This window comes from Prionailurus bengalensis, chromosome D1 (genome assembly GCF_016509475.1).
Source record: "Prionailurus bengalensis isolate Pbe53 chromosome D1, Fcat_Pben_1.1_paternal_pri, whole genome shotgun sequence".
In the NCBI taxonomy this organism is placed as follows: Eukaryota; Metazoa; Chordata; class Mammalia; order Carnivora; family Felidae; genus Prionailurus; species Prionailurus bengalensis.
The window spans coordinates 55965535-55993339 of record NC_057346.1 but is presented as its reverse complement, the minus strand read 5'-3'; the positions used below and the strand labels follow the sequence as shown (position 1 = coordinate 55993339).

At 38.9% G+C, this 27805-nt stretch overlaps 1 protein-coding gene across 5 annotated transcripts; it reads right to left on the bottom strand.

The window, feature by feature from the left end:
- Nucleotides 1-211: 211 nt before the first annotated feature.
- THAP12 (THAP domain containing 12) lies at nucleotides 212-27805 on the bottom strand. Of its 5 annotated transcripts, XM_043580196.1 has the most exons (5): nucleotides 27601-27804; nucleotides 12800-12920; nucleotides 9129-9236; nucleotides 4598-4634; nucleotides 212-3107 (listed from the first exon to the last, which is right to left on the bottom strand). In XM_043580196.1, exons 1-5 carry the CDS (start codon nucleotides 27687-27689, stop codon nucleotides 1174-1176), a joined length of 2289 nt encoding a protein of 762 aa, XP_043436131.1. In that variant the 5' UTR covers nucleotides 27690-27804; the 3' UTR covers nucleotides 212-1173. The 5 variants fall into 5 exon arrangements, with proteins under 5 accessions (XP_043436131.1, XP_043436132.1, XP_043436134.1 ...); XM_043580197.1 differs by lacking the exon at nucleotides 9129-9236 and having other exon boundaries at nucleotides 27601-27805; XM_043580199.1 differs by lacking the exons at nucleotides 4598-4634; nucleotides 27601-27804 and adding an exon at nucleotides 11804-11898 and having other exon boundaries at nucleotides 12800-12913.

The following is a 27805-nucleotide window of genomic DNA, read 5'->3' as shown; positions in this document are numbered from 1 at the left end:
CATATAATATTAAAAAACATCAGTTAGATGAACCTTATTATTTAGTTATTAAAGAACCTTTTATATACCCCACGTAGTAAGCCATATACCACCCCCCCCCCAAAAAAACAAACCAAAAACCTACATTCTTCAATTGTGAAGGAGATATTTTTGAAAAAACAATTTACCACAAGAATCTGTTTTGTCCCCACCAAAAATAATGTGCCTGAACTTTAAACAAAATTCACATTTTATTTAGGTTGAAATAAACTATACAAAATTGATTTTCTTCACCAAAAATAACAGTAATATTTTCTGTATTATTCCTAGGTAAACCACAAAACACTTATTTTTGTAGGTTTTCCAGGTTTTGTTTAGAAATCAAGACGAGGCAGTAGATACAGTCATGGAAAAAGACAGAGGAAAACAGACAAATCAGTTGTCAGTATCCACGGCCTCTGATCCTGTCTTGACCATGAAACAGAGGTGTTCAACAAATACCTGCTAAAAAGCTTATGAAGATGTAGGCTCAACAAAGGAATGTAAACAGCAACAACCCAATGTGGACCGACAATGGCAGGCTAGCCCATTCAAACTCTAACTGTAACTTGTTCTTTTAAGTTCGTTTGATAAAGACAAAATCTACACTGAAATCCTTGCAAGCTCACATGTTTTCCATTCTCTCTCTCTCTCTAGCTGTCTGATAACTCCCTTAAATCTCCATTACAGATTTTTAACATACTTAACACTCCAGGTCACTCATGAGCTTCACTGTAACATTCTATAAAATATATTCCTTTCTCCCACACCTCTTCCAAATCTATTTCTTCTAAGAACTGATAACTCAATACCCGACAACTGGATCCAGTGATAATAAATGTTATGTCTAAAATGACTTAACTAAAACAATTCCAAAGTGCCATTAGCAGAGATCCCACAGAAATGTAATGTGGCACTTTCAACGCTATCTTCTGGAAGAACAGTTATGTCTCCAAAGCATAAGAGTTCAAACGGGGGCCATTTAAATAGGCAGATTATCAATGGCTAATGTACTCAATGGGAGGTCAACAGGTCAAGATATTCAGTGATTAAGTGGCCTACGTATACCTGACAGCTTTTCCGTAAGATGTTTTCAAATTTCTTACAGATTTTTCCAAATATCAAACATAAGAGAAAGCCTACTTTAAAAGTCTCCTAGGTATTTTCAATGGTTTCTGAGTTATCTGTAGGAAGCTCTGACTTAGTTGTATAGAGTTTGATATAGGTGTCCACCATTAAATCCAGATCATGTTTTATATCAAAATTTATGTTAAGCAAAGCCAAGTTACTTGACCTTTGGTCTGTCAAAGTGTTCCTCAGGTATGCTTTGAGACGCTTTCGCCCATTTTCATAGCGTTCATTCTCAACCTTCATCACAGGAAGAATGCATAGGACTTTCAGCAATGCATAAACATTAGGAAAAAACTTGATGTCTGGCAGATGCAGGGCTTCATAAATGGTGGATGGAAGCTCTATATCTTTCCCTCTGTGTTTCCACTTGATTCTCCAACAATGCAGCTCAGCTGAGAGTGTGTCCGGGTTGGGTAAGTCACTCCTGTACATGTCAGCATGGTGCTCCTCCGATGTATTAAATTTGAGCTGTCCCATGACAGAGGGCACCAGAGATAAGCATTTAAGAGCTTTGAGGTGCTGTTCTGAGAATATATCTTTCAGTTCCTGAATAATGTGTTCCACTGTTGGAACACTTAGAGTTTCTTTATAGTAACTCTCGGAGGTTAGCTGAGATTCCAGGTTACCTTGCTGGGCTCTGCGGAACTTCCCAGGGAGCTTCATCTGAATATCAAGTTTAGTAGCCAAATTTGTGGCTTCTTCAAACCAAAATTCATGATAAACTTCGATATTTTCCATCACTTCATTCAGTGAATGCAGTACTGCAGTCAAGCTACTGGCTGCAAAGAAGACATCGGAGGTTTGCCCCTGGAGATTTTTCCCAAAGGCTCTTGTAAAAGATAGAACATTTTTAAGAACAACAATGGTAACGACGAAATCAAAATCTGTTACTGCACTACAGAGTACAAACGCTCGGCCAGCTATATAGTTATTCCATCTAATGTTTGTGTCACTATTTATACCATCTAAACATAAAACAAGTGCTTGTAGGAGGTCCACTAAAATTTCGAAAGCATCGTGCCTACCTGTCCACTGAGAATGGCAAATTTCCTTGAGTTCTTTACCCTTTTCCTCATTGTTCTGAAAGAGGACAGAAATGACATTGTCAAGCTCTAAAAGCAGTTGTGGAGATCGATGGAAGAAAGAACAGACTTCCTCAATGGTTCCTAATGCAACAGATACTCCCACAACAGGCACGGATTTTGCCAACCACATATTTAAGGCACAGGAAGAGCAAAGTGTGTAGACAGCTTGGGGATATTTCTCTAAAAGCCTAGAAGCAACAACTTTCATTTTGGAAGAAAATCCACTGGACACAATGTAAGCCTGGCCACGACAATACTCCATGTTCAATCCCCACTTCTCAGTTATCGTGGTGTGAAATTTCACAGCCAAAATTTCTGCATCAGCTTCATAAGGCAAGAAGCCCACAAATTCCTCTCTCAGGTTATGAGACTCATCAACAAACCTCACCAGCACAGGCAAGTGCTCTTCTCCTGCTATGTCCACTACATCGTCAGTGATGATGGAAAAGAAGTGGGAGTCTCTCACTTCCCTGAGGGTTTCCTCCCGAATGCAGCTCTCACAGATCTCTAGCATCTGCTTCTGCTGTGTTTTCGAGCAGAACAATGTGTTAACTGCTGTTGTCTCAAAGCGCTTTCTCAGAACCTCTTCACCAGAATTTATCCGGCACTCCAGGAGTGCTTGAAAGTTATCCGGGGTAAAGAGACCCTCTGGGAGTCCATCAGTTTCATGCCCATCCAGAGGGATGTTTTGTTTTCCCATTAGAATTAAAATTTCAAATAAAGATTTTAAGTATTCTTTGTTTTCTTTCTCTTCAAGGGTTAGAGGTAAAATGTCTTCATCCTGTTCTTCACCCCCTTCTTCTGCACTGGGGTTCTGAGCATTGCTGTTGTTTATTTCTTTATGTTTTTGTTCCTGTTCAGAAGTTTCATCAACTGGAAAACAAAGAATCAATTTTATAAACAGGCTCATGAGGAATGATACAAACAAAAAAAATCATGTTTTTGATTGGTTAAATATTTAAATTCAGGAGCTCATCCATTCAACATTCACAACGTACCTACTGGACCACAGACTAGGATACAGAGGTTAAAATAAGACACACTCTAGTGGAGACAAAAACTGTATACAGAGATTTTAATCCTACATGTAAATGTTACATATAAGAGAGGAACGATTTCTTACAAACTTAACAAGGCACGTCACATAAAACACGTCCAGACCAGTAACGGTCTGTGCCCTCAGGAAAAAGAGGAAGAGAACTAATATTTATTGAAGCACTGTGTTGGCATTTTATATGTATCACATTACTCCCTCTATAGGCAGGTGCTATCAATCCCACTTGACAAATGAGGAAAGTAAATAATTGCCCAAGGTCACAGATGTAGTTAAAAGGATGAAGGTGAAATTCAAATCCAAACCTGTCTGGTTCCAAGGTCCATGCTAATGCAATTTCTATGAAATCATTAAGCTACACTTTAATATGGGAGATGAGAATTATATAAGCCAACATAACATAAGGTATATTGACGCAATTTTTAGGGCAAATAATAGACTACTAGAAGTATTAGCCAAATCTCTTTGTACGTGGATTGAAAAACTGAGCCTCTGAGGTTAGTGTCCTGCCCATAGTCATATACACAACCTTGCAAGTCCTAGACCCTGTGGTCCCCTCTAGGTTCATTTTCTAATCATCATAGGATATTAGAAGCTCTAACAACAAAATGAGTATAATTCTCCAAATCAGGCACCCTGTTTCAAGCTACTCTACTTCTGCGCAGAATACATCTCCCTCCTTTGCCTGACTCCCTCAGGACTACTGTCAGGATTAAATGAACTAAGTAAAGCACCTAAAGACTTAACATCAACAGTTATGTTAATAAAAATAATAATAGCACAGTAGGAGGAGGAGACCGAGAAGGAAGAATAATAGTAGTAATAGACAAAAACAAAAACAACGACTAGCCCTCATCCTTTGGTGACACAGGTCAGGCATTAGCACCTGCAGAAAGGCTACTGTGACTCCTACTCTCTATTAGGCTAAGTGTCCTCAAAGCACTTTTCCTTAAACATTTATCAAGAACTTATGATGCACCACACATCGGGTGGACAAAGATTCTGCTCTTGTCCTTTACTGCTGCCTTTCCTTCCCTCCACAGGGACACTGTGTGCCTGCCACCCCACCACACACCAAGAGCACAGCTAGTAGGGAAGCGGCCAAGTACATGGCACAGTAGCACTCAATCAAGAAACTAAACTAAGACTTCTGTCTCACAGACAATTCCAGACCACAGGAAAATGCCTACCACACTCTTACATCACTCTCACGGTAGGTTTTGGACATAAAACATATTTATTTGTCCTTACCAGGTCAAGGCCTTTTTAAAAGGCATTCAGAAGTTCAGTCATTAACACTATCACTTACTTTTTTTCTGTTTCAGTGTCCTGATTTCATCTTCACTCTAAGTGACAAGAAAAAAGAAGAAGAAAAAAAAAAAAACACCTTTAAGAAAACTGAACTCTAGCACATCACTGTAGATTCATAAGTAAAAAGCATACTGTGACTCAAATTTAATTCCTTCGAAAGCATAAATTCCTTACAATGAATACATTCTTCAAACATAGAAATGACAGAAAAACCAGAAAAATAATTTACTAATGATTCCAAGCTCATAATAAAATACTAGAGGAGACAGGGTGCCTGGGTGCTTCACTCCATTAAGCATCCTACTCTTGATTTTGGCTCAAGTCATGCTCTCCGGGTTCGTGCGCCAGCTCCATGCTGAGAGCACGGATTCTCTCTCTGCCCTCCCCGCTTTCTCACTTTCTCAAAATAAATAAACAAACTTTATTTATTTAAGTTTTTTAAAAAACACTGAGGAGAAAGAATACATCGCTTAACTTACTTTATACTTAAATCAACTTAACTTTGGGTTACAAGTGTTTGAAAGCTAATAAAAGGCATGAAAGTACAGGATGATGCTTGGCGTCAAATCCAAGGGGTCACAAATCATGTCCCCTCCAATTTGTTCCTGGGGGATGCCACGTAAGAGAGAGCTGCTGGATCCCAGAACCTAACACAAAAGCTGTGAGAATTCCCTGGGAAGCAGAAAGTAACACAGTACCAGTATGGAAGAGAAATGGATGCATACAGCATAGAGGGCCAAGTACATACAGGATTAAACTGAGGAAGAACTTTCCAGTTATGTCCTTTCTCTTCCTCTAACCCACTGCAATGCTTAAACCACAAACCACCCCATTACTATTCAGGAGCAGGCAAGGAGCACTACCAGTGACAGCTTGAGTTAGAAGGGTACCTGCTAGGCAGCATAGGAACATGATACTGATAACAAGAAACATCAGCAGGCTAGCCCATCTAGAACATTCCCTCCTTATCCCATGAGCTACAGTTACAAGGATGGCAAACCTATAAGAGTATGTCTGCATTAAGGTATTTGAGGTTCCCAAGGGGCAGAATATAGGGAAATGGTAGCTGGAGGATGGGAAGTGGCTGAGCTCCTCACTCCTGGTACGTAGGGCTAAGAAGAGAGCTGATGTGGAAAAATACAGGGGTGTGTCACCATTCATCTAGGAGACATCCCAGAAAAACAAATAAATAAATAGAGGGAAAGAAATGTATGAAGAAATAAAAACTGAGGATTTCTCAGAACTTAAAGGTGTCAGTCTGGATAACTAAAAAACCATCTAGACACAGGTTAGCAAAATTAAAAATGTCAAATATAAAGAAAAAATACTAAAGACTTTGAGGGAGAAAAGCAAATCATCTAAAAAGTAACAAGAATTAGGCTAGCATCAGACTTCAATAGAAATAACAAATGCAAAAACTAGAAAGAATCAATATCACACAGACTACATATATACTCCATGAATTATTAATAACTTAATATTACAAAATAAAAGCTACAAAATGGTTTTAAAAAATAAACCCATGCCTGGAAACTAAAAACAAAAATAACCCTAAACACTCCTGACTAATCAACAAAAGCACTACATGTCTATAATTATGGGATACAGCTAAAACACACTTAGACATTTACAACTGTGAATACATACAAATATGAGCTAAACATTCAAGAAGTCAGAAAAAGAGCCAAAAAATAAATCTCTCAAATCAAGATGAAACCAAATAAATCACAATGCAACAATCATTGATAATACTAACTGATTTCCTTGCAAACAATATTAAAATAATTTTAGGATCAGGGATGCCTGGGTGGTTCAGTCAGTTAGGCGTCCGACTTTGATTCAGGTCATGATCTTACAGTTCATGGGTTCGAGCCCATGTCTGGCTCTGTGCTGACAGTTCAGAACCTGGAGCCTGCTTCGGATTCCGTGTCTCCCCCTGCCCCTCCCCTGCTAGTTCTCCCTCCCTCCGTCACTCTCTCTAAAAAACAAACATTAAAAAAATTTTTTTAAATAATCTTAGGGTCAGAAAAACACAAGCGCTCCAAAATCCTATATGCAGTTCTTAAAAACAAATGAAATACAAGAGAAAACCAATAAATGAATCAAAATTGCAAACAAAATATTCCCTCACCCACCCCAAGCACTCTGATGGTTTTATGCTTTAACTTTCATGAGCAGAGAGTATATACCTTATACAAGTTTTTCCAGAAAATCTGAGAGAAAAGGAAAACTATCCAACTAATTTTATAAGGCTAATAGAACCCTGACATCATTAAGTGGATAAGAGGAGTACAATGAAAGAAAATTACAGGACAACACTTATAAATGCAAAATCCTAAATAAAATATCAACCAACTAAATCAAACAAATGAAGAGAGATAATGCAATCAGTTAGGGTTCATCACAGGAATGCAAAGATGGTTCAACACCAGAAATCCATGAGCTATTCGCTACATTAAAAAAACCTGAATTTTTCTACTCAATAGATGCAGTTAAAGCTTTTGGTAAGTTCAACAAGTTATGATAAAAATTCGGAATATGAGGACTAAAAGGGAATGAAAGGAATTTCCTTAACTTGATAAAAACAGTATCAGGGGCACCTGGGTGGCTCAGTCAGTTGAGTGTCAGACTCTTGATTTTGGCTGAGGTCATTATCCCAGTGTCATGGGATTGAGCCCTGTATTGGGTTCCATGTTGAGCAAAGAGACTGCTTAAGACTCTCTCTGCCCTTCTCCTCACTAACACACACTGTCTCAAATAAAAGAAACCCAAAAAACCCTCTTTAACAGTATCAGCAACAAACATCACACTTAATGCAACAAGGCAAGCATATCATCTGTGACATTACTGGGACTGTTCAACACAGCACTTCTCAGGATCCTGACTAAACAGTAACACAAGCAAAAGAAAAAATTAAAATTATGAGGATTAGAGGAGGCAAATTTGTCCTTATTTGGAGATGATAAAATCAACTTCATAGAAAACTCCAAAGACTAGTAGGAATTAACCAAAATTAGTTCTTCAAAATTGCTGGAAACAATCTCAACCAGAATACATAACCTATACCAACAAAAGCCATAATGTATTTAGGAAGTAATTTAAGGAATGTACACATTGTTCTCTTTTACAAAACTGCAGCAAAAACCCTAAAGTTTTTTCAAATTTTTGACTTTCTGCACTCCTTAAAGTATGTTAATAGTGTATTCAAAGAACTAGTATTTAGTCTGGTCAATGGCTGCTGTTACCTGAAAGCTATTTTTTTCTGTTTATGGGTGGGCCCAATTAATATTTTAAGATGTTAATCCAAAGCATTTGTGTTGAAAATCCCAATGCAATTTCTAGAAGAACTGGACGAAATCTCAAATTCATATGGCGGAATAAAGGTCCACAAGTAGCTAAGACAATTTTGAAAAAGAAGAGTTAAGAAACCACTGTATTTGCAAGTAAGATAAATTATAAAGCCATGGTAATAAAAGCAGTACATATGTGGTACTGTTGTGAACGGTGGTACATATGTGAACAAACACATTTTCCAATAAACAGAACAGAGCTCCCAGAAACACTGTGCATATATGGAAACTTGGTATATGACAGGGGTGGCACCTTAAAACCAGTGAAGGAAAGGACAGATTAACAGACGATATGGAGAAAACTGATTCTCTATAAGGAGAAAAATAAAATTAGATCTCTACTGAACACCATACATACAAAGCCCAAATGGATCAAAGATCTAAATATGAAAGGTAAACAAAGAAAAAATGAGGAAAATGAGATAAATGTTGTCTTAAAAAAGCACACAGTAGGTAGACTAAAATGACAAATATTAAATACATTAACATGGATACCAAAAGGAGGGGGAGAAAATGGGAATGGTAATAGTGGAAGGAAGAGAAAAAATAATAAACAAAATAAGGGTCTTGCTGGTGGCAATGATGGCAGAAAGTCATGGACTGAAGAGCCTTGATTAATTTAATTTTGTTCACCTAATATCAACAAAAAGTGGTAGGTTTCAATTATTAGAACTAAAGGGTATCAACGGAACATGAAAACATGCATAAACGATGCCATAAACAGAGATTTAAAAGCTTTTTCTGACACTGTCAGTACTTAATAGTGACGGAACCATTATCTCTAGGTAAAAGTATCCATGTCTTAACTTTCATACTTTCCCTTTCTTTATCCCTTTGTCCTGAATTCTGGAAATATCCCTCAGTTCCACTTTCCTCACTACAAAAGAAAAGGTAGTGTTTTGTTTTGTTCCCAGGAAGGGAATGTGCTAGTGGCCTATAATTAACAGCACACTTTGGCCCAAGTCAATGAGTATCAACTGGCTAAATTTGAGAACAATTTTCCAATTTAAACACTAATCATCTTACATCCATCCTTCTTCAATAATAACCACAGCATTTATTTCCCATGTTACCTTCGGAAATAGAGAGTAACTTGGGTTCAATTTTAAGATGAATGCATCTATATTTGATTTCACAGTATTACGGGGGGTGGGAAAGCCAAAAGCACATTTGACATACCAATTCTTTTATTCGTTTTCTGTGTCTACTATGTGGATTGTTCAAATGACTGGTAAGATCAAATATTGTTGGTATTGCATTATCTCGAAGAACTGTCCTATAAGGACTCTGAAAAAGAAAAATGTGTTAATTCAGAGACAGTCCTTAAGAATGTATTACACATAAAGAAAATGCTATGTTAATGACTTCCCCAGTACTCCTTCAACTCCAGCTCTAAAGTGTAGAGACTTGCAGAATGATGATGTCCGTCCAGATCAGGTATTATTTCTAACTCTTTTTGTTTTTGCCCTTCTGGCAATCTTACTATTTTAAATTAAGGAACGAAGTTCATGGTAAGCATAAAAAATAAGATATATTTGCATTTTGCATATATATTTCTAATTCATCCTCCCAGCTACTTCACTGTTTAGCTCTTCCATGAGCCCACCAAATCTACAGCAGGCACAAGAGTTTCTCAATCTATCCCTTTCTATGTTCTTAATTCTTCCCTACTTTCCCCGTGGTTCTATCCACTTTTCACTACTATTACTGAGAAGTATCAAGGTACGATGGACTGGTGGGACCCAGGAGACCTAGGAACTAGTCCAAATTCTACCAGTTACTCACTGTGAGATCCTAGCCAAATACTTTCCCTTTCTGGGCCTCAGTTGCCTCTTCTGAATAAATTTCTAGTGTTGAACTAGACCATATTTCCCAAATTGAAATTATTCACATACTAATGATAATACTTGCATACCACCATCTGCACTCTCACATTATCCACTGACTTTTTAAGTCAGCATTGTCTTAAGCAATAAAAACTATAAAATAATGATTTTCATGAGCTGTATTTTTAACACATATTGTGAAATTCCTAAAATAAAAACTGATTCATGTGCCACTTGAATTCATTTATACCATGATATATATAATCATATTTCTGCAAACACTAAACTAGGTATTTCTAAATTTCTAATTCTAATGTTCTTATCACTGAAGGATGACCATTCTCTATCCTAATTCCCGTTACCCTAATCCAACCTGGCTAGACGCTAGATGCATACTTAGATGTTGACAGTCTTCAGCAGCCAACCCAGAGGTCGGGTAGGGACAAGAATTTTATTAACAGGAAGAGTAACAGATAAATAACTGCGTATGTTCACCCCAGCTAGTCAAAGAAACAATGTCTTTTAATTTCTTCACAGATCTGCACTGATAAAGACAAAATACTCTTCTTTTTAAAAAGCTTTCTTGGGCGCACCCGAGGGGCTCAGTCAGTTAAGCGTCCGACTCTTGATTTCGACTCAGGTCATGATCTCACAGTTCATGAGTTTGAGCCCTGGGTCAAGCTCTGTGCGGACAGTGCAGAGCCTGCTTGGGATTCTCTTTCTCCCTGCCTTTCCCCCCAAGCCCCTCACCTCTCTCTCTCAAAATACATAAACTTTAAGAAAAATAAAAGAAATAAAAAGCTTTCTTGGGAGCAGCAATTATTTCAAAGCTGATTATTAAAGCATGTTCAAAGTATATGCCAAACAAAAATAACAACTCCTATCTATATTTTTTCATCCAGAGAAGGAAGATTAGGATGATATGAAGAAAAAATATATAACTAAAGGGAACACACTATCTCAAGTTTTATCTAAAGAGTTGTTAAACACATTTGGGAAGTACTTCTATTCAGATTCATTTTCTAGATCACCCCCATACCTCATAAAAAACAAAAAGAAAATCTATTTCTCAATGCCACTCAGCTTCTAGTGCTGGGCCAATTATCCTGAGTCTATTAGGAAGTCTGAATCAGAGATTGATCAGTGACACAATCACTGAAGGGAGCAAAAACTATACTATACCCTAAACATCTCATCTTTCCCACTTAGCAAACATGTCACAACAGACACAAACATATACAGTCCACTCTTGATATCTTACCAATTATTAAATAAGGAGGGATAAAACATTCTTAATGAATTTCTTAAATTCACATCAATTTGCTACAAACCAAATTACAGACCGAAAAACAGAACATGAATTAAAAACATGTTACTATTTAGAAATATTTATTTATAAGTATGCATTCCAAAAAGAGCTATTTTCAATTTATGTGCAGGATAGTTTTAACTCAGTATCAAGATTTAATCTTCAACTGCTGAATTAAGGTTTGAGCATAAAGCAGTGACCTTACTCTAGCATCAAGGATAGTATCTGGCTTCAGTGGAACTAGCCATGAATGTTTACTGATGAGACCTTCAATGCCAAACTAATGAAGTCAAAACTCTCAAACATTTAGATACAGATATCATGTGTAGAGAGAACATTTTCTCGCATTTGCATTAATTTATTCAAGATTTAAGAATCTTGTGGAAATTTAAAAAGCAAAAATAGCTCATCTTTCTGTCCTATGCTCTGACTAAACAAGAGTATGAGTGAACTACAATTTTACATGTCTCACAACAATCTGATTGGAATTATGTAATTAAGAGACCATATTTATTATTAAATAAAAATGCATTATGGCTTGTGTATTTAAAATAATAATTTGGGATATTTTTACTTAATGTCAAGAACATAAAAGTAGTTTGCCTTTTACACATACAAAATCCCCTATTTTGGTTGATCATTATTACCCTCTTAACAAAACAAGGCAAAAATATCCCTCAAATATTTGTGATTAAACTGTTGAACCGGAATTGGCTCACCTCCCAATGACTTCACAAGTATCTGCTTCAATTAATTTTGAGAAATAAAATAACCCAATCATTCTTTAGTTTTCTGATGCCTCTGCAAAATGTATCTGAAAAAAATATCAAAATAAATTGCTGCATAACAATATATAGTGTATCTTCAAATCAAGTTTATGTCTATCCCAATATCTGAGATGATACATTAGTTACACCTAAATAAGAAGATATTATTTAACAAAACTGTCTCCCTAGTTTAAGTGTCTCAAATCTGCTTCATTTCAATCAAATCTGCCCTGTTTGTCTAAGTCATAGCAATAACAGAATCACAGAGGGTTAAAAATCTTAGATTTCAGAAATTATCTGGTTTAATCTTCTTATTAGAATTCGGGACCCAGAAGGGAAAGTGACCTGGCCAAATTCACATAGTTAACAGAAGTAAGCTTGAGAGATCCAGGTTTGATACGAAATTGCAAATTATTGAAAGAAATTATTTTTCACATTAAGTATACAATTTTCTTCTTGTTGTAACTTGCACATAAAAATTAAGGGTTGGTTCTACCAGTACATACAAAAACATGAAAACAAAGAGCTCCATTTCTTGATAAAGATTTCACTCATAAAAAAAGCTCTGGAGAATCTGCTCCAAATAAAAACACAAACTTTACCTTAAACACTTTTATAATCATCTAAAATTTTCTTTAAAAAATTAAAAATAAAAAAATGAAATTTTCTGAAGGCTGCATAAGAAATGTAAAAAGGGCAACCTCTGTTGAGTAGTAATGGGGCATCAGAAACAGAGGGGTTAAAAAAAAATACCAGGCTTTTAAGAACAAATTAGATACTATTCAGCTCCAAATTGGTCTTCATCTTTAAAAAAAAAAAAAAAAAAAAAGTGGCAGGATATAAGAATACACTCCAACATTAACAGATACAGATTTACACTGCCAACCAGATACTGAGTGAATGAGAGAGAGAGAAAACAAAAAAACCCCAAGCCCTTCTATTACTTACAGTTCTGCAGATCATAGAGGTCTCAAAGTGTTTGGCACATAATCGATAATGTTTATTTAGCTGATCAGGTGTTTTATCTTCTAAGTCTGCTCTCCTGCAATTCTCCACCCACTTCTGGCACCTATAAATAAAACCAAAATAAAACCAATTATGAAATATGAGCTCACCGTTTAAATTTCAGTATTCAGGGGCACCTGGGTGGCTCAGTCGGTTGAGCGTCCGACTTCAGCTCAGGTCATGATCTCGTGATTCGTGGGTTCAAGCCCCAACTCAGGCTCTGTGCTGACAGCTCAGAGCCTGGAGCCTGCTGAGGATTCTGTGTCTCCCTCTCTCTCTTCCCCTCCCCTGCTCATGCTCTGTCTCTCTGTCTCTCTCAAAAATAAACATGAAAAAAAAAAAATCTTTTTTAAATAAATAAATAAATTTTAGTATTCAGTTATAAGACAAATAAATATTATAGACAATGGACTCCTGCTCCCTTCTACCTGCAGAACATGATGTAATTTGGAGAAGATGACTGAAAACAAAATGAGAGCTGGAAGAAACCTTAGAAATCATTTAATACATTCAATTATAGACAAGATTAAGAAATAACTTGCTCAGAATCATGTACAAAATCAGCAGCAAAACTAGAACTTAAACCTGAGTCTTTCAATTCTCAGCACATCCTAGCACCAGAGAGGAATCAATTATCAGTAGTTCAAGCAAAAGTTGCACAACCATGAAGTCAACAGCCTAACACACTCCCTCGGAACTTCAACTTAAATAAGGTTATGAGGGGCGCCTGGGTGGCGCAGTCGGTTAAGCGTCCGACTTCAGCCAGGTCACGATCTCGCGGTCCGTGAGTCGAGCCCCGCGTCAGCCTCTGGGCTGATGGCTCGGAGCCTGGAGCCTGTTTCCGATTCTGTGTCTCCCTCTCTCTCTGCCCCTCCCCCGTTCATGCTCTGTCTCTCTCTGTCCCAAAAATAAATAAAAAACGTTGAAAAAAAAATAAGGTTATGAAACAACAATGTCATTGCAAAAAATTAGTAAATAGATGTTTTATAAATAATTACAGTTTCTTACAGGAGCATGATGCCTGTGTTAATTTGCCTTATTATGAACATAATTTATTATCTACAATATGTACAGACTGTAAGATACGTAGATTGTAAGCTCCAGGACTACAGGGATTGTTCCTACACAATCTAGCACACAGAAGGTGTTGAAGATAATGAACAGACCAAGTCCATGCCCTCTTGGTACCTACATATCTGCAGAAAAACAAAAACAACAATGATGCATATTAAGCACTTGCTATGAGCCAGACACTGTTCTATGTCCTTTCCAAAAGGGGTACATTATCCCCCTTATGCAGATGAAGAAATGAAGGCACAGAAATATGAAGTAATTTGCTAAAGGTTACAACTAGATCTTTCTTTCCTTTATTTCTCAAGTTTCTAGGAATAAAAATTCTGTCACAAAGAGTCACAAATCTGAAAACACATTCATTTTATAATCACATCATAGTATATTATGTCTTAACATTACAGTTCACACCTACACACACACACACACACACACACACTGACACTTAATTCCTTCCACTCTGAATATGTAAAACCATGGTGAAATGTTGATTATCTAACTGAAACTAAAACCACACCTAAATAGTATAGCTTCTCATTCAACCAAGTATTATTGCACAGCAATGATGCCTAAGATGTCCATATTTTAATATTTTGCACAGTTGTGCAATATGATTTCATAAACTTTCATCTTTCAACATCCAAATACTTAGTATAAAAACTGTCTTACTATAAAATAATTTGCCATACTGTTACAGCTGTTTAATTCTTACATCTCTGAAGACCTTCCATACAGAATACTACTGTCTGTATGATCTCTGAACTAAGTTGAGACAGCTTTCCTATACCACAAGCACTCAGATTCAATCAAGAATAGATTGGGCAGAAAGCCCAATTAACTACATCTTGTCTTCCACATCAAATACCAAGAAGTAAATCTAGTATATGTGCTGCCGAAGTGAGCACACCAAGAAGTAAATCTAGTGAAAGATGTGCAAGACCTGTAACAAAAACAAAAATTTTTTAAGTTTATTTATTTATTTTGAGAGAGAGAGAGTGGGCACGAGTGGGAGGGGAGAGGCAGGAGAGAGAGAGAGAAAGGAGGGGAGGGGAGGGGAGGGGAGGGGAGGGGAGGGGAGGGGAGGGGAGGGGAGGGGAGAGGGAATCCCAAGCAGGCTCTGAGCTGTCAGAGCAGAGCCCAATGCAGAGCTTGAACTCACGAACCATGAGATCATGACCTGAGCCAAAACCAAAAGTGGGACGCTTAACCGACTGAGCCACCTAGATGCCCCTAACTGAAAAGATTTTTTAAATAACTTAAATAAATGATAAATTCATGGATTAGTACACTGAATTCTAAATATATCAATCTTCCTTAAATTGATTTACTGATTCAATACAATCAAAATCCCAACAAGTTCTTTTGTGCATGTCTCTTTGAATGTCTGTCTGTGTGTGTGTGTGTATGTGTGTGTGTGTGTGTGTGAGAGAGAGAGAGAGAGAGAGAGAGAGAGAGAGAGAAATGGCAATTCTAAAACTTTTTTTTTTTAATTTTTTTTTTAACGTTTATTTATTTTTGAGACAGAGAGAGAGACAGAGCATGAATGGGGGAGGGGCAGAGAGAGAGGGAGACACAGAATCGGAAGCAGGCTCCAGGCTCTGAGCCATCAGCCCAGAGCCTGACACGGGGCTCGAACTCACGGACCGCGAGATCGTGACCTGAGCTGAAGTCGGACGCCCAGCCGACTGAGCCACCCAGGTGCCCCTAAAACTTTTTATACAGAAATTCAAAGGACTAAGAATAGTTAAGATAACTGTGAGAAAAAAAGTTGAAAGACTTACACTATCAGATATTAAGATTTATTATAAAGCTTAGTAAGACAGTGTGGTATTGGGACAAGGATAAAACAATGAAACAAAATGGAGAGCTACGGACACTTAAGACTAAGGTAGCACTACACAGCAGCAAAGACAAAATTTTTTTGTTTTGTTTTGTTTTTACAACAAATAGCATTGAGTCAGGGCACCTGAGTGTCTCAGTTGGTTAAGTGTCCAACTCTTGATTTCAGCTGAGATCATGATCTCACAGTTTGTGAGATCCAGCCCCACATCAAGCTTCATGCTGACAATGTGGAGCCTGCTTGGGATTCTCTCTCCCTCTCTTTCTCAAAATAAACTTTAAAAAAATATTTAATAGTGCTGAGTAAATTCAATAGCCCTATGAAAAAAATTAATCTGACCCCTACTTCTGTATCATATACACAAAAATAAATACCAAGTAGACTGTAGATCTAACTATGGAAGTAAAACAATAAGCTGCTAAAAGATAACACAGGAGACTATCTCCATTACCTTGGCCAAGACAAAGATAATTTAAAGAAGGCAACAGAAAGCACAAGCTCTAAACCAAAAGATGAATTAATTTGGCTACTTTATTATTTTTTTTAATATTTATTTATTTATTTTTGAGAGAGAGCGAGCGAGCATAAGCAAGGGAGGGGCAAAGAGAGGGAGACACAGAATCTGAGGCAGGCTCCAAGCTGTCAACACAGAGCCCAATGCGGGGCCCAAACTCATGAACAGTGAGATCATAACCTGAGCCAGAGTCAGACACTTAACCGACTGAGCCACCTAGGCCTCCCTAATTTGTCTACTTTAAAGTTAATAACTTTTCTTCATTAAAAGAAGCCATTTAAGAGCAAAATGGCAACCTACAAAATGGAAGAAGGTATCTGTGATACGTATATCCAACAGACTCATATCCAAACTATATCTTTACAACTCCTACAAATAAATTTGACAACCCAATATAAAAATGGGCAAGAAACTTGGAAAAGTAACTTACAATAAAAAGGTTATCCAGATCGGGGTTCCTGGGTGGCTCAACTGCTTAAGTGACTGACTCTGGATTTCAGCTCAGATTGTGATCTCACAGTTCATGGGTTCAAGCCCTGTATCAGGCTCTGAGCTGACAGCACGATGCCTGCTTCGGATTCTGTCTCCCTCTCTCTCTGCCCCTCCCTCGCCCCCCCAAATAAACAAACATTAAAAAAAGCTGGTTACCCAGATGGCCAATACACACGAAAAAAATGTTCATGGAAAAAAAAGGGCTCAATCTCATCAGGGAAATACTAATAAAAACCATTAACGAAATATTGCTACATACCTGCAAAAATGACTACAATGCAAAAGAGATAATACCAAAGATTGATAAGAAAGTGAAAAAACTGCCTGTCAACAGTAAAGAGCATAAACTGTAGTATACTATTGTATACCGAATACTATTCAGCAATGAAAATGAATGAACTAGCTAGATCGCACAAACATAATGCTGAGCAAAATAAGCCAGGAGTACATGCCATGATTCCTTTTATATAAAGTTCAAGAATAGACAAAACTTGAGGTGCCTGGCTGGCTCAGTTGGAAGAGCATGTGACTTGTGAGTTCAAGCCCCATGTTGGGTATAGAGACTACATACATACATACATACATACATAAGAAAGAAATCAGATGCCATTAAAAAAAAAAAAAAAAAGAACAGACAAAACTCACCTATGGTGATTATGCAGGAAAAAACTTAATATAGCAGGCCCAAGACTGCTATCTTCATAAAGGCCTGCTTGTAAGGATGGCCTTTTGGCTTGTGCCTGGAAATCTGGCTAACAAGCAGTTCCCTACACTGACATAAAACTTTCCCTAACTGATAAGGTGGCTCATTGTGCTTAGACTGTGCAAACAATATGATTCATACTGAACATCTGCCTTCCTTCTGGGAGTCTAGAATTTTAGTATATGCTAGGCAGAGTGTGTCTATGTGACCAGATCCCAATAAAAACTCTAGGCACTGGATCTCCAATGGGTTTCTCTGGGTAGAAACATGTTCTATATCTCAAACATTACCTGGGTATTCATTTTATAAAAATTCATCAAATTCTGGGGCACCTGGGTGGCTCAGTCGGTTAAACTACCGACTTGATTTCGACTCAGGTCATGATCTCATGGTTCGTCAGTTTGAGCCCCGCATCAGGGCTGCACTGTTAGTGCAGAACCTGCTTGGGATCCTCGGTCTCCCTCTCTATCTCAAAAATAAATAAACATTTAAAAAAATTCATCACGTTCCAGTCTACTAATTTTCCACTTTCTATATATGTCATATATCAATAAAAGATTCCTTCACTCTGTCCCTTATTCTTAGTAACCAACTAACCTAATTGTGTCAAGTCAGACAGTGACTCTGACTAGGGAGAGTGGGATAATGACTTAGCCTCAGAGGAGAAAGAATTTGGGATATTAGTTTTATATATACATATATATATATACATATATATAGTTACATATAGATATATAGTTATATATATATAGATATATATAAATATATATAAATCTGGGTGAAAGTTTCATGGACACGTCACTCTGAAAATCCAACAAGCCACACACTTATGATTTGGTGATCATCTGCGTACATGTGTTTTACACCAATTAAGTTATTAAAGTTTTTGTGACAATTTTTTTTACATATATACATGTATGTACATGCATATGTTTGTGTATACACACAAACGTACACACACACACACTCTAATATGCTTTTAGGCACATATATAATTATCTCTCAAATTTACCACTGTCTCCCCTTCCCTAAATCTCCCTGTCACTGTTCATGCACTCCAGACTCCATAGCCTTTTCCCTTAGCAGGTGAAGTGACTCTCCAAATCCATCTAACTTCCAAACTGGTCTTTTACCTTTCTCTACCTAACACCTTCTCCATGCTGAGAGTAAATGTTTTAAAGTTTTGGGGTTTGATTTTTTTTTTTTTAAGTTTATTTTGAGAGACAGCATGAGTGGGGGAGAGGCAGAGAGAGAGAGAATCCCAAGCAGGCTCCACACTGTCGGCAAAAAGCCAGATGTGGGGTATGAATTCACAAATGGTGAGATCATGACCTGAGCTGAAATCAAGAGTCAGACATTTGGGGGTGCCTGGGTGGCTCAATCAGTTAAGCGTCTGACTTCGGCTCAGGGCATGATTTCATGGTTCGTGGGTTCAAGCCCCGCATTGGGCTCTGGCTAGACAGCTCAGAGCCTAGAGCCTGCTTCGGATTCTGTCTCCCCCCCCCCCCCACCCCTCCCCTGCTTGCACTCTGTCTCTCTCTCTCAAAAACAAATAATAAACATTTTTAAAAATTAAAAAAAAAAAAGAAAAAGAAAGAGAGAGACACTTAACCAACTAAGCCCCGGGCAACCCTGCTGAGTAAACGTTTTAAAGAGCCAATTTCAGAATGTCTTTCCTGCTTAAGATCCTTTAGTGGCTTCTCATGACTCTTAGAATAAAGAAACAATTCCTTACCTGTCATAAGACCCTGAACAATTTGGACCTTGTCTACCTTTCAATCTTATCGAACCACTCTTCTACTCTCTGCCTCTTTACATGCACTGTGATTACTTCTATCCTAGGGTTGTTCCCCATGCTGTTTATTCACCCTAGTATCTTCTTGTCTTTTTTCACTTCCCTGGCTAAGGAAAGCCTATGCAAAGATCAGCCTTCAGATCTTATCTTAAAGATCATTTCTTGAAGGAAACTTTTCTGATTCAGGTATGTATACATATGTGTATGAGTATGTACACACACACAAACAGGGAAGACTCCTCTTCCTCTCTGTATATGGTCTCTCAACATCCTGTATTTAACCTACTATATTACCATGAGCATAAACACGCCTTAGTATATCTCATCTAAATAATTCTTAACTTGGATCCTCTACATAGCAAAACTAGAGCCCATTTTCACTGTATCTCACATTCTTTCCTCAATCAATTCCAAGGAGGCTTCTGCTTTATCCCTTTTCCATTGAAACTGCTCAAGATTATGAATGACTTCCACCCTGCCAAATCCAATGGTCACTTTCTATCTTCATCTTAATCACCTTTTCAGTACTATTCAGCCTTTTTGGTTTTTTTTATTTTCCCTTTGATAGTTCTCTACTAATGCAGCATTTCCAAAAACATATTTCAAGGAACACTAGTCAACTGTTTCATTAAAAAATTTTGTGGTACCTGGGTGCCTTAGTCGGTTGAGAGACCAACACTTGGTTTCAGCTCAGGTCATGATCTTGTGGTTCTTAAGTTTAAGCCACGCACTGGGCTCTACTCCACAGTGCCTGCTTGGAATTCTCTCTCTCCCCCTCCCCTCCTCATGCTATCTCTTAAAATAAACTAAAAAAGAAAGAAAGAAGAAAAAAAGAAAGAGAACTGCATTTTCCAAAACAAACAAAAAACGTTTAGCCAAAAGAATGGCATTGTTTTCCATCTCTGCAAATCTTCTTAATGTCTATCTTAATCTGTTGTCACATGTGGTTTTGGCTGAAGTATATGAAGAAACTCTGGCCCCACACTGCTCTGCAGTTAAAAAAGGTAATTAAGGGGCGCCTGGGTGGCACAGTCGGTTAAGCGTCCGACTTCAGCCAGGTCACGATCTCGCGGTCCGTGAGTTCGAGCCCCGCGTCGGGCTCTGGGCTGATGGCTCGGAGCCTGGAGCCTGTTTCCAATTCTGTGTCTCCCTCTCTTCTGCCCCTCCCCCGTTCATGCTCTGTCTCTCTCTGTCCCAAAAATAAATAAACGTTGAAAAAAAAAAAATTAAAAAAAAGAAAAAGAAAAAAGGTAATTAAAATGTTCCTCCCTTACCCATATTACTGTGAATGTTCTTTGATACTACACCAAAACTCCCCAAGTGGTGGTTTCTTAAAGATGAGTTGCAATGTGGAATCTGAAACCAGACCAATGAGCTTTCTCACTCTATTACACTGAAATCCATCTTGGTGTATCTTACACTTTGACTAGAGCTTTTATCTGTGCATGTCTTTGTAAAATCACAAATTGGTCAATTTGGAAAAGACCAGTTCAGTGAGTTATGCAAACGACTACTATACAATTTATTTTAAAAGTCACATTTATCAATGTCACCACTCATCTCATTAGAAAAGCTTTAGAGTTGTCAAGCTCAAAGTGGTGCCTATAAATTCTCCAAAATTCTCATTTCTGCTTGAATTTCAATTGTTTCCCTTGAAGTGGCAGGCTTATCTCACTCATTTCCAAGAAAGGGCCTAAAAACATTGGCATTTATATAATCATACTTAGAAAACACAACATACAACTTACTGAGCCATGACGTTACTATGTTATGTAGCCCCTCAGAAACCCCACTGCACACTCCTGAAAGAATGAGCAAGAAAAAGGCAAATAACATCAGTGTCATTATGAAATAGTTGTTTACTTTGTGGCACTCCTTCATGAGTGCCCAAAAAAACCACTCTTCTACATTTTACAAGGCAGAGTATATCAACTCTCAATTAACTTTGATTAAATTGCCATAAAAACCTTGGAAGACCTCGCCACCTCAGGGGTGAGTTAGAGCTAATTGCCTGAGAAGCAAAAAGAGGGCTTCAATTGCTCAGCTCACTGTAACAGAAGCATTTCATTAGCTCTCCTTGTACCTTCACCTAGTCTGGGGATGAGCCCCACTATGAGCTGCCCCCAGGCTCCTGCCAAGCCTTGGTATTAGTCAAGCCATCGTGGGGCAATCCAGATTTAGGCAGTTTAAAAAATTTTTAACTTTAGCGGAGCCTGGGTGGCTCAGTTGATTAAGCGTCCGATTTCAGGTCAGGTCATGATCTCGTGATTCATGGGTTCCAGCCCCGTGTCGGGGTCTGTGCTGATGCCAGAGCCTGGAGCCTGCTTTGGACTCTGTGTCTCTCTCTCTCTCTGTCCCCCCTCTGCTCACGCTCTGTCTCTCTCTCAAAATAAATAAACATTAAAAAAAAAAAGTTTTTGATATGGCACAAAAACAGACACTCAGATCAATGGAACAGAATAGAGAACCCAGAAATGGACCCACAAACGTATGGCCAACTAATCTTTAACAAAGCAGGAAAGAATATCCAGTGGAATAAAGACAGTCTCTTCAGCAAGTGGTGCTGGGAAAACTGGACAGCGACATGAAGAGGAATGAGCCTGGACCACTTTCTTACACCATACACAAAAATAAACTCAAAATGGATGAAAGACCTAAATATAAGACAGGAAGCCATCAAAATCCTTGAGGAGAAAGCAGGCAAAAACCTCTTTGCTCTTGGCCACAGCAACTTCATACTCAACACGTCTCTGGAGGCAAGGGAAACAAAAGCAAAAATGAACTACTGGGACCTCATCAAAATAAAAATCTTCTGCACAGTGAAGGAAACAATCAGCAAAACTAAAAGGCAACTGACAGAATGGGAGAAGATATTTGCAAACGACATATCAGATAAAGGGTTAGTATCCAAAGTTTATAAAGAACTTATCAAACTCAACACCCAAAAAAAACAAATAATCCAGTGAAGAAATGGGCACAAGACATGAATAGACACTTCTCCAAAGAAGACATCCAGATGGCCAACCGACACATGAAAAAATGCTCCACATCATTCATCATCGGGGAAATATAAATCGAAACCACAATGAGATACTACCTCACACCTGTCAGAATGGCTAACATTACCAACTCAGGCAACAACAGATGTTGGCGAGGATGCAGAGAAAGAGGATCTCTTTTGCTGCTGGTGGGAATGCAAACTAATGCAGCCATTCTGGAAAACAGTATGAAGGTTCCTCAAAAAATTAAAAATAGAACTACCTTACGACCCAGCAATTGCACTACCAGGTATTTATCCAAGGGATACAGGTTTGCTCTTTCAAAGGGGCACATGCACCCCCATGTTTATAGCAGCACTATCAACAATAGCCAAAGTATGGAAAGAGTCCAAATGTCCAACGACGGATGAATGGATAAAGAAGACATGATACACACACACACACACACACACACACACACACACACAATGGAGTATTACTCAGCAATCAAAAAGAATGAAATCTTACCATTTGCAACTACATGGATGGAACCAGGGGGTATTATGTTAAATGAAATTAGAGAAAGGCAAGTATCAATCATATGACTTCACTCATGTGAGGACTTTAAGACACAACAGATGAACATAAGGGAATGGAAGCAAAACTAATATAAAAACAGGGAGGGGGACAAAACATGAGAGACTCTTAAATATGGAGAACAAACAGAGGGTTACTGAAGAGGTGTGGGAGGGGGGATGGGCTAAATGGGTAAGGGGCATTAAGGAATCTACTCCTGAAATCACTGTTGCACTATATGCTAACTAATATGGATGTAAATTTAAAAAAATAAAATAACTTTTTGATAAATAAAATTTTAACTTTAATTTTAAATAATTTATGCTCTCCGTACCACCTGCCTAAGGTGAGTTGATTCAATTATTTTATAGTTAAAAAAAAATGCATAAGTAATGTGGATAAAAGGTACAGTATAGGAAATATAGTCAATGGTATTAGAACAGCACTGCAGGGTGACAGACGGTAGCTACAGCTGTGGGACCACAGTGTAATGTACAGACTTGTTGAATCACTAGGTTGTACACCTGAAACTAATGTTCAACACTGTGTCAACTATTAAAAAAAACTAAAATAAAAAAATAAAAAGCACATTAATGCCACTTTTTCTAAACCAATAAAAGGTACTATATTTTGAAATTCCACATTGTGCCCTTTATTAACTACACTTTTGAATTTTAAATTACTTCAAATAGCTGTTTATAAGAGTCCATGGAATTTATAAATATAACAAATGGGAAACGGGAACCTGGCTGGCTCAGTCAGTGGAGCATGTGACTCTTGATCTCAGGGTTTTGAGTTTGAACCCCATGTTGGGTGTAGAGACTACTTAAAATAAAATCTTTTAAAAATAATAATAAAATAAAAAATAACAAATTAACAAAAATAACAAATGGGAAATGTACTATTTAATAGCATTAAATATATTTATCTTTATTGTTAGTTAACAATATTAACTTTTCAAGAACAGGTTAGCAATGTCACCTTTTATCAACCTTCTCTGACTCATTTACAGGAAAAAAACTAATTATAAATAACCCTAAAAATACTGTTAGTAATTTAATACACACCTCTGAAAACTACTTCTTTATTATAATTAACTCTGGGCACAGTAAAAAAGAAACTGTCAAATACAGAAGAATTTGAAATCCTTAGTATGGGAAGACTTGGTTTAGATAAAAAGTTAGGATCTTGATGACATTATGTCCACTAAAATAAGCCAGATATAGAGAACAATTATATGATTCCATTTCCATGAAGTACACAGAACACACAAAGACTGAAAATGGGATGAATGAGGGGGTGGGGAAGGGAGAGGAAAGGAGTTATTGCTTAACAGTTACAGTTTTTGCTTGGAGTAATGGAGAAAGCTTTGGAAATAGATAGTAATTGCACAACACTGTGAATGTAATTAATGTCACTGAATTATACACTTAAAATGGCAAATTTTATGTTATGTATTTTACCAAATGTTTAAAAATTAATAACATAATATATACTGAATAATATATAATATGCATTAAAATATAATGTATATTAAGAGTGCATTTAATATACATTTTAAATGGGTGGTATATGCATTATTATTATCTCAATAAAGATGTTAAAAGAGTTAAGAAAAGTTCATAATTTGGTCTTGAAATATTTAAAGGGCTCTGACACGGAAAAGGGCACAGAGTTGCTCAGTGTGACCCTGGGAATAAAACCAGGATCTCCAAAGCATAAATTATAGGGAGGCATGTTTCCACTCAATACAAGGAAGAAACAAGAGCCAAAGCTTTACAAAATCTATTTTTAAAATTTTTTTTTAACATTTTATTTATATTTGAGAGAGAGAGAGAGTGGGAGGGAGACAGAGCACAAGTGGGGGGGGGGGAGGGAGGGAGGGAGAGAGAGAGAGAGAGAGAGAGAGAGAGAGAGAGAGAGAGAGAAAACCGAAGCAGGCTCCAGGCTCTGAGCTGTCAGCACAGAGCCCAACGCAGGGCTCAAACTCAAAAACTGTGAGATCTTGACCTGAGCCGAAGTCAGACGCTTAACCAACTGAGTCACCCAGGGGCCCCTTACAACATCTTAAATGTCCCTTCACAAAGCAGGAGGTGTTTCAACAAAGACCCCCGTCAGGCACGCACAGGGCCCCTAAAGGGTCCATAAATACCTTGGTAGTGGAATGCAAAATTGTGTCTGTGTCTTTTCTCCAGTAGTCTTTACCTTAGATTCTCAAAGGGGACCAATGGCACTAGATCTAAAAACTTCTAAATTTGAGACTGTACACCCCTATACTCCCAAGGAGTGTAATGAAAAGAGCACTCTCTATAGTATATGGATACAAAAGATCTATGGTTCAGAATCAACTAGTGGCGCCCTCATTATGCAAATGAAATAAACTCTCAGGAATGCCCTTGGGCTACAATTTGGGTAAAAGGAAGATAATGCTTAATGGGGTAAGGCGCAGTCAGATTCGGATGCTCCTCTACTCTGCACACCTAAAACCCAACAGCTATTCCTCACTCCTTTGAGCTAGTTTTCCTCACCGGCTTGAACTTTAAATACCAGGAATGCCCCAAGGCTCAATCCTCAGACCTACTCCTTTACTAACCCCATAGCATGGCTTTAAATACCCTCTATAGGGGTGCCTGGGTGGCGCAGTCGGTTAAGCAACCGACTTCAGCCAGGTCACGATCTCGCGGTCCGTGAGTTCGAGCCTCGCGTCAGGCTCTGGGCTGATGGCTCAGAGCCTGGAGCCTGTTTCCGATTCTGTGTCTCCCTCTCTCTCTGTCCCTCCCCTGTTCATGCTCTGTCTCTCTCTGTCCCAAAAATAAATAAACATTGAAAAAAAAATTAAAAATAAATAAATAAATAAATACCCTCTATAAACTCAGAACAACCCATATTTACAATCTCTAGTCTGAAAGTCTCTAAATTCCAGACTATCTTTTTATGGTTTTAGCTCTAAAATATTTAGGTTACTGATCTAAATATGGGCCATTCTGAGTTCGTTTCTGGATACGGTATGAAGAAAAATATCTATTCCTGCACATCAATCAAGCTTCTCAAACTTCACACGTCCCAAACCAACTTTTAATATGCCTCCTCCAAAGCTGCTCCTCCCAGTCTTCCACAGCTCAGTAAATGCTCAGGTTAAAAAAAGGAGCCATTCTTCCCCTTTTCTCTTACAACCTCCATCTAAACCATTTAACAAATCCTGTTGGCTTCACCTTCAAAATGTATCTCAAATACAACAGCTTACCACCTTCTCCTCTACTAACCTGGATTACTGCAATTGCCTTTAGCTGGTCTTCCTGCTCTCGCCTTTGCTTCCCTACAACCTATTTAACAAGTAGTCAGCCATCCTGTTTCAAGTAGTCTCTCTGCTCTAAACCCTTGGATGACTTCCTGTCTCAGAATAAATGCCATAGTGCTTTACATGGCCTACAATGGCCTACACAATTTGCTCCCACTATACAAATGCATACAGTTTTCTGGTCTCATTTTTTCCCTTCTCCCTTCCTTAAACCAGCTCTACTGTCCATGTACTTCTGGCTGTACCTGTAACATGCATGCCCTGACTTCGCATTTACCGTTTCCACAAACTAGAAAGCTCTTCCCCTAGGTAACTGCATGGTTGGCCTGCTCACCTACTTCTAGTCTTTGCTCAAATTCTCCTTCTTAGTGAGACCTTCTTTGACCACCCTATTTAAAATAGCAATTGTGTCTCCCCTGCTACTCGTTTCTCACCCCCCCATTTGCCTTTTCTCCATAGTATTTATCACCATGTAACATACTGTATTTACATATTTATTTGTCTATTTTCCTGCTAGAATGTAAACTTTATGAGAGCAGGGGCTTTGATTTGTTCACCTGTATACTCCCAATGCTCAGAGCAACGCCTAGCACACAGGAGGCCTTCAATAAATATTTGTGGAATAAATAGGGTGCTATATTATAATCGCCTTCCTCCGTATGTCTCCTTAACAGACTGTGAGCTTCCTGCAGGCAGCAACACTGTCTCATTCACATCTGAATTTCCAGCACCTAACGCTAGTGCTCGGCACATAGTAAGTACTGGTTTGAAATGAACGAATAAACAACAAGAGGCCAGAGAAAATTCTTCCGACTATCACAGTCCCTACTCTATCACTCTTTAAACGGACGCCAGAGCGTGTGGGTTAACTCAAGGAAGAGGTTTCAATACCAATTCCCACGCCTGTGGGCGTATCCCCCCACTCTACCCTCCGTTATCCCCATTATTAACCAAGTGAGACAATGAGTAACGGTCAGAGCCAGAATTTGAACCGTGAACAAGCCCGATGGAGGAAGTAACTGTGACTTGACGAGATCAAAGAAGGTGACCGGACTCTAAAAAGAAACACTGTCCCAGGGGTGGTGGCAAGAAGAAGGAAGGGCCCTGGGGTGACCACAACCGCAGAATCCAAGTCCCTCTTTTGACAGCTGAGGAAACTAAAGCCTAGAGAGGAAAACGACCTGCCCGAGGTCACCCAGCAAGCTAACCAGGGCGAGAACCCGGCTCATCCCGCCCGCGCGCCGCCCCAGTTGCCTCTGGGTTCGGGTGGTGCCCTCGGCGCCGAGCCCCCGCTGGCGCACGTGCTCCGAGGTCCCCGGGCGCTCGCCGGCCGGCTGCTCCAGGCCCGTTCCCCACCTGGGACCGAGGCTGGGGTCGACGACCCGTGGCCCACTCCCCACGCAGCCCCGGAGCGGGCGGTTGGCAGTGCGCACCGCAGAGGTGGGCCCGGGCTGCCGGCTCGGCGCCCGCCGCTTACCTGGCCGGATCCCGCGGGAACCTGAAGAAGGCCAGGTCCGACTGCGTGCTCTTCCTCGTACAGTTGGGGGCAGCGCAGAAGTTCGGCATCGTCGCCCACCCGCCGGCCGGCCCAGCCCTCCCCTCCCCGCCTCCTCAGGGCAGCCCGCCCGCCCGTCGGGGCCGGGGAGGGGAGCCAGGCCGGCCGGCCGGCTCGGCAAGGCCGG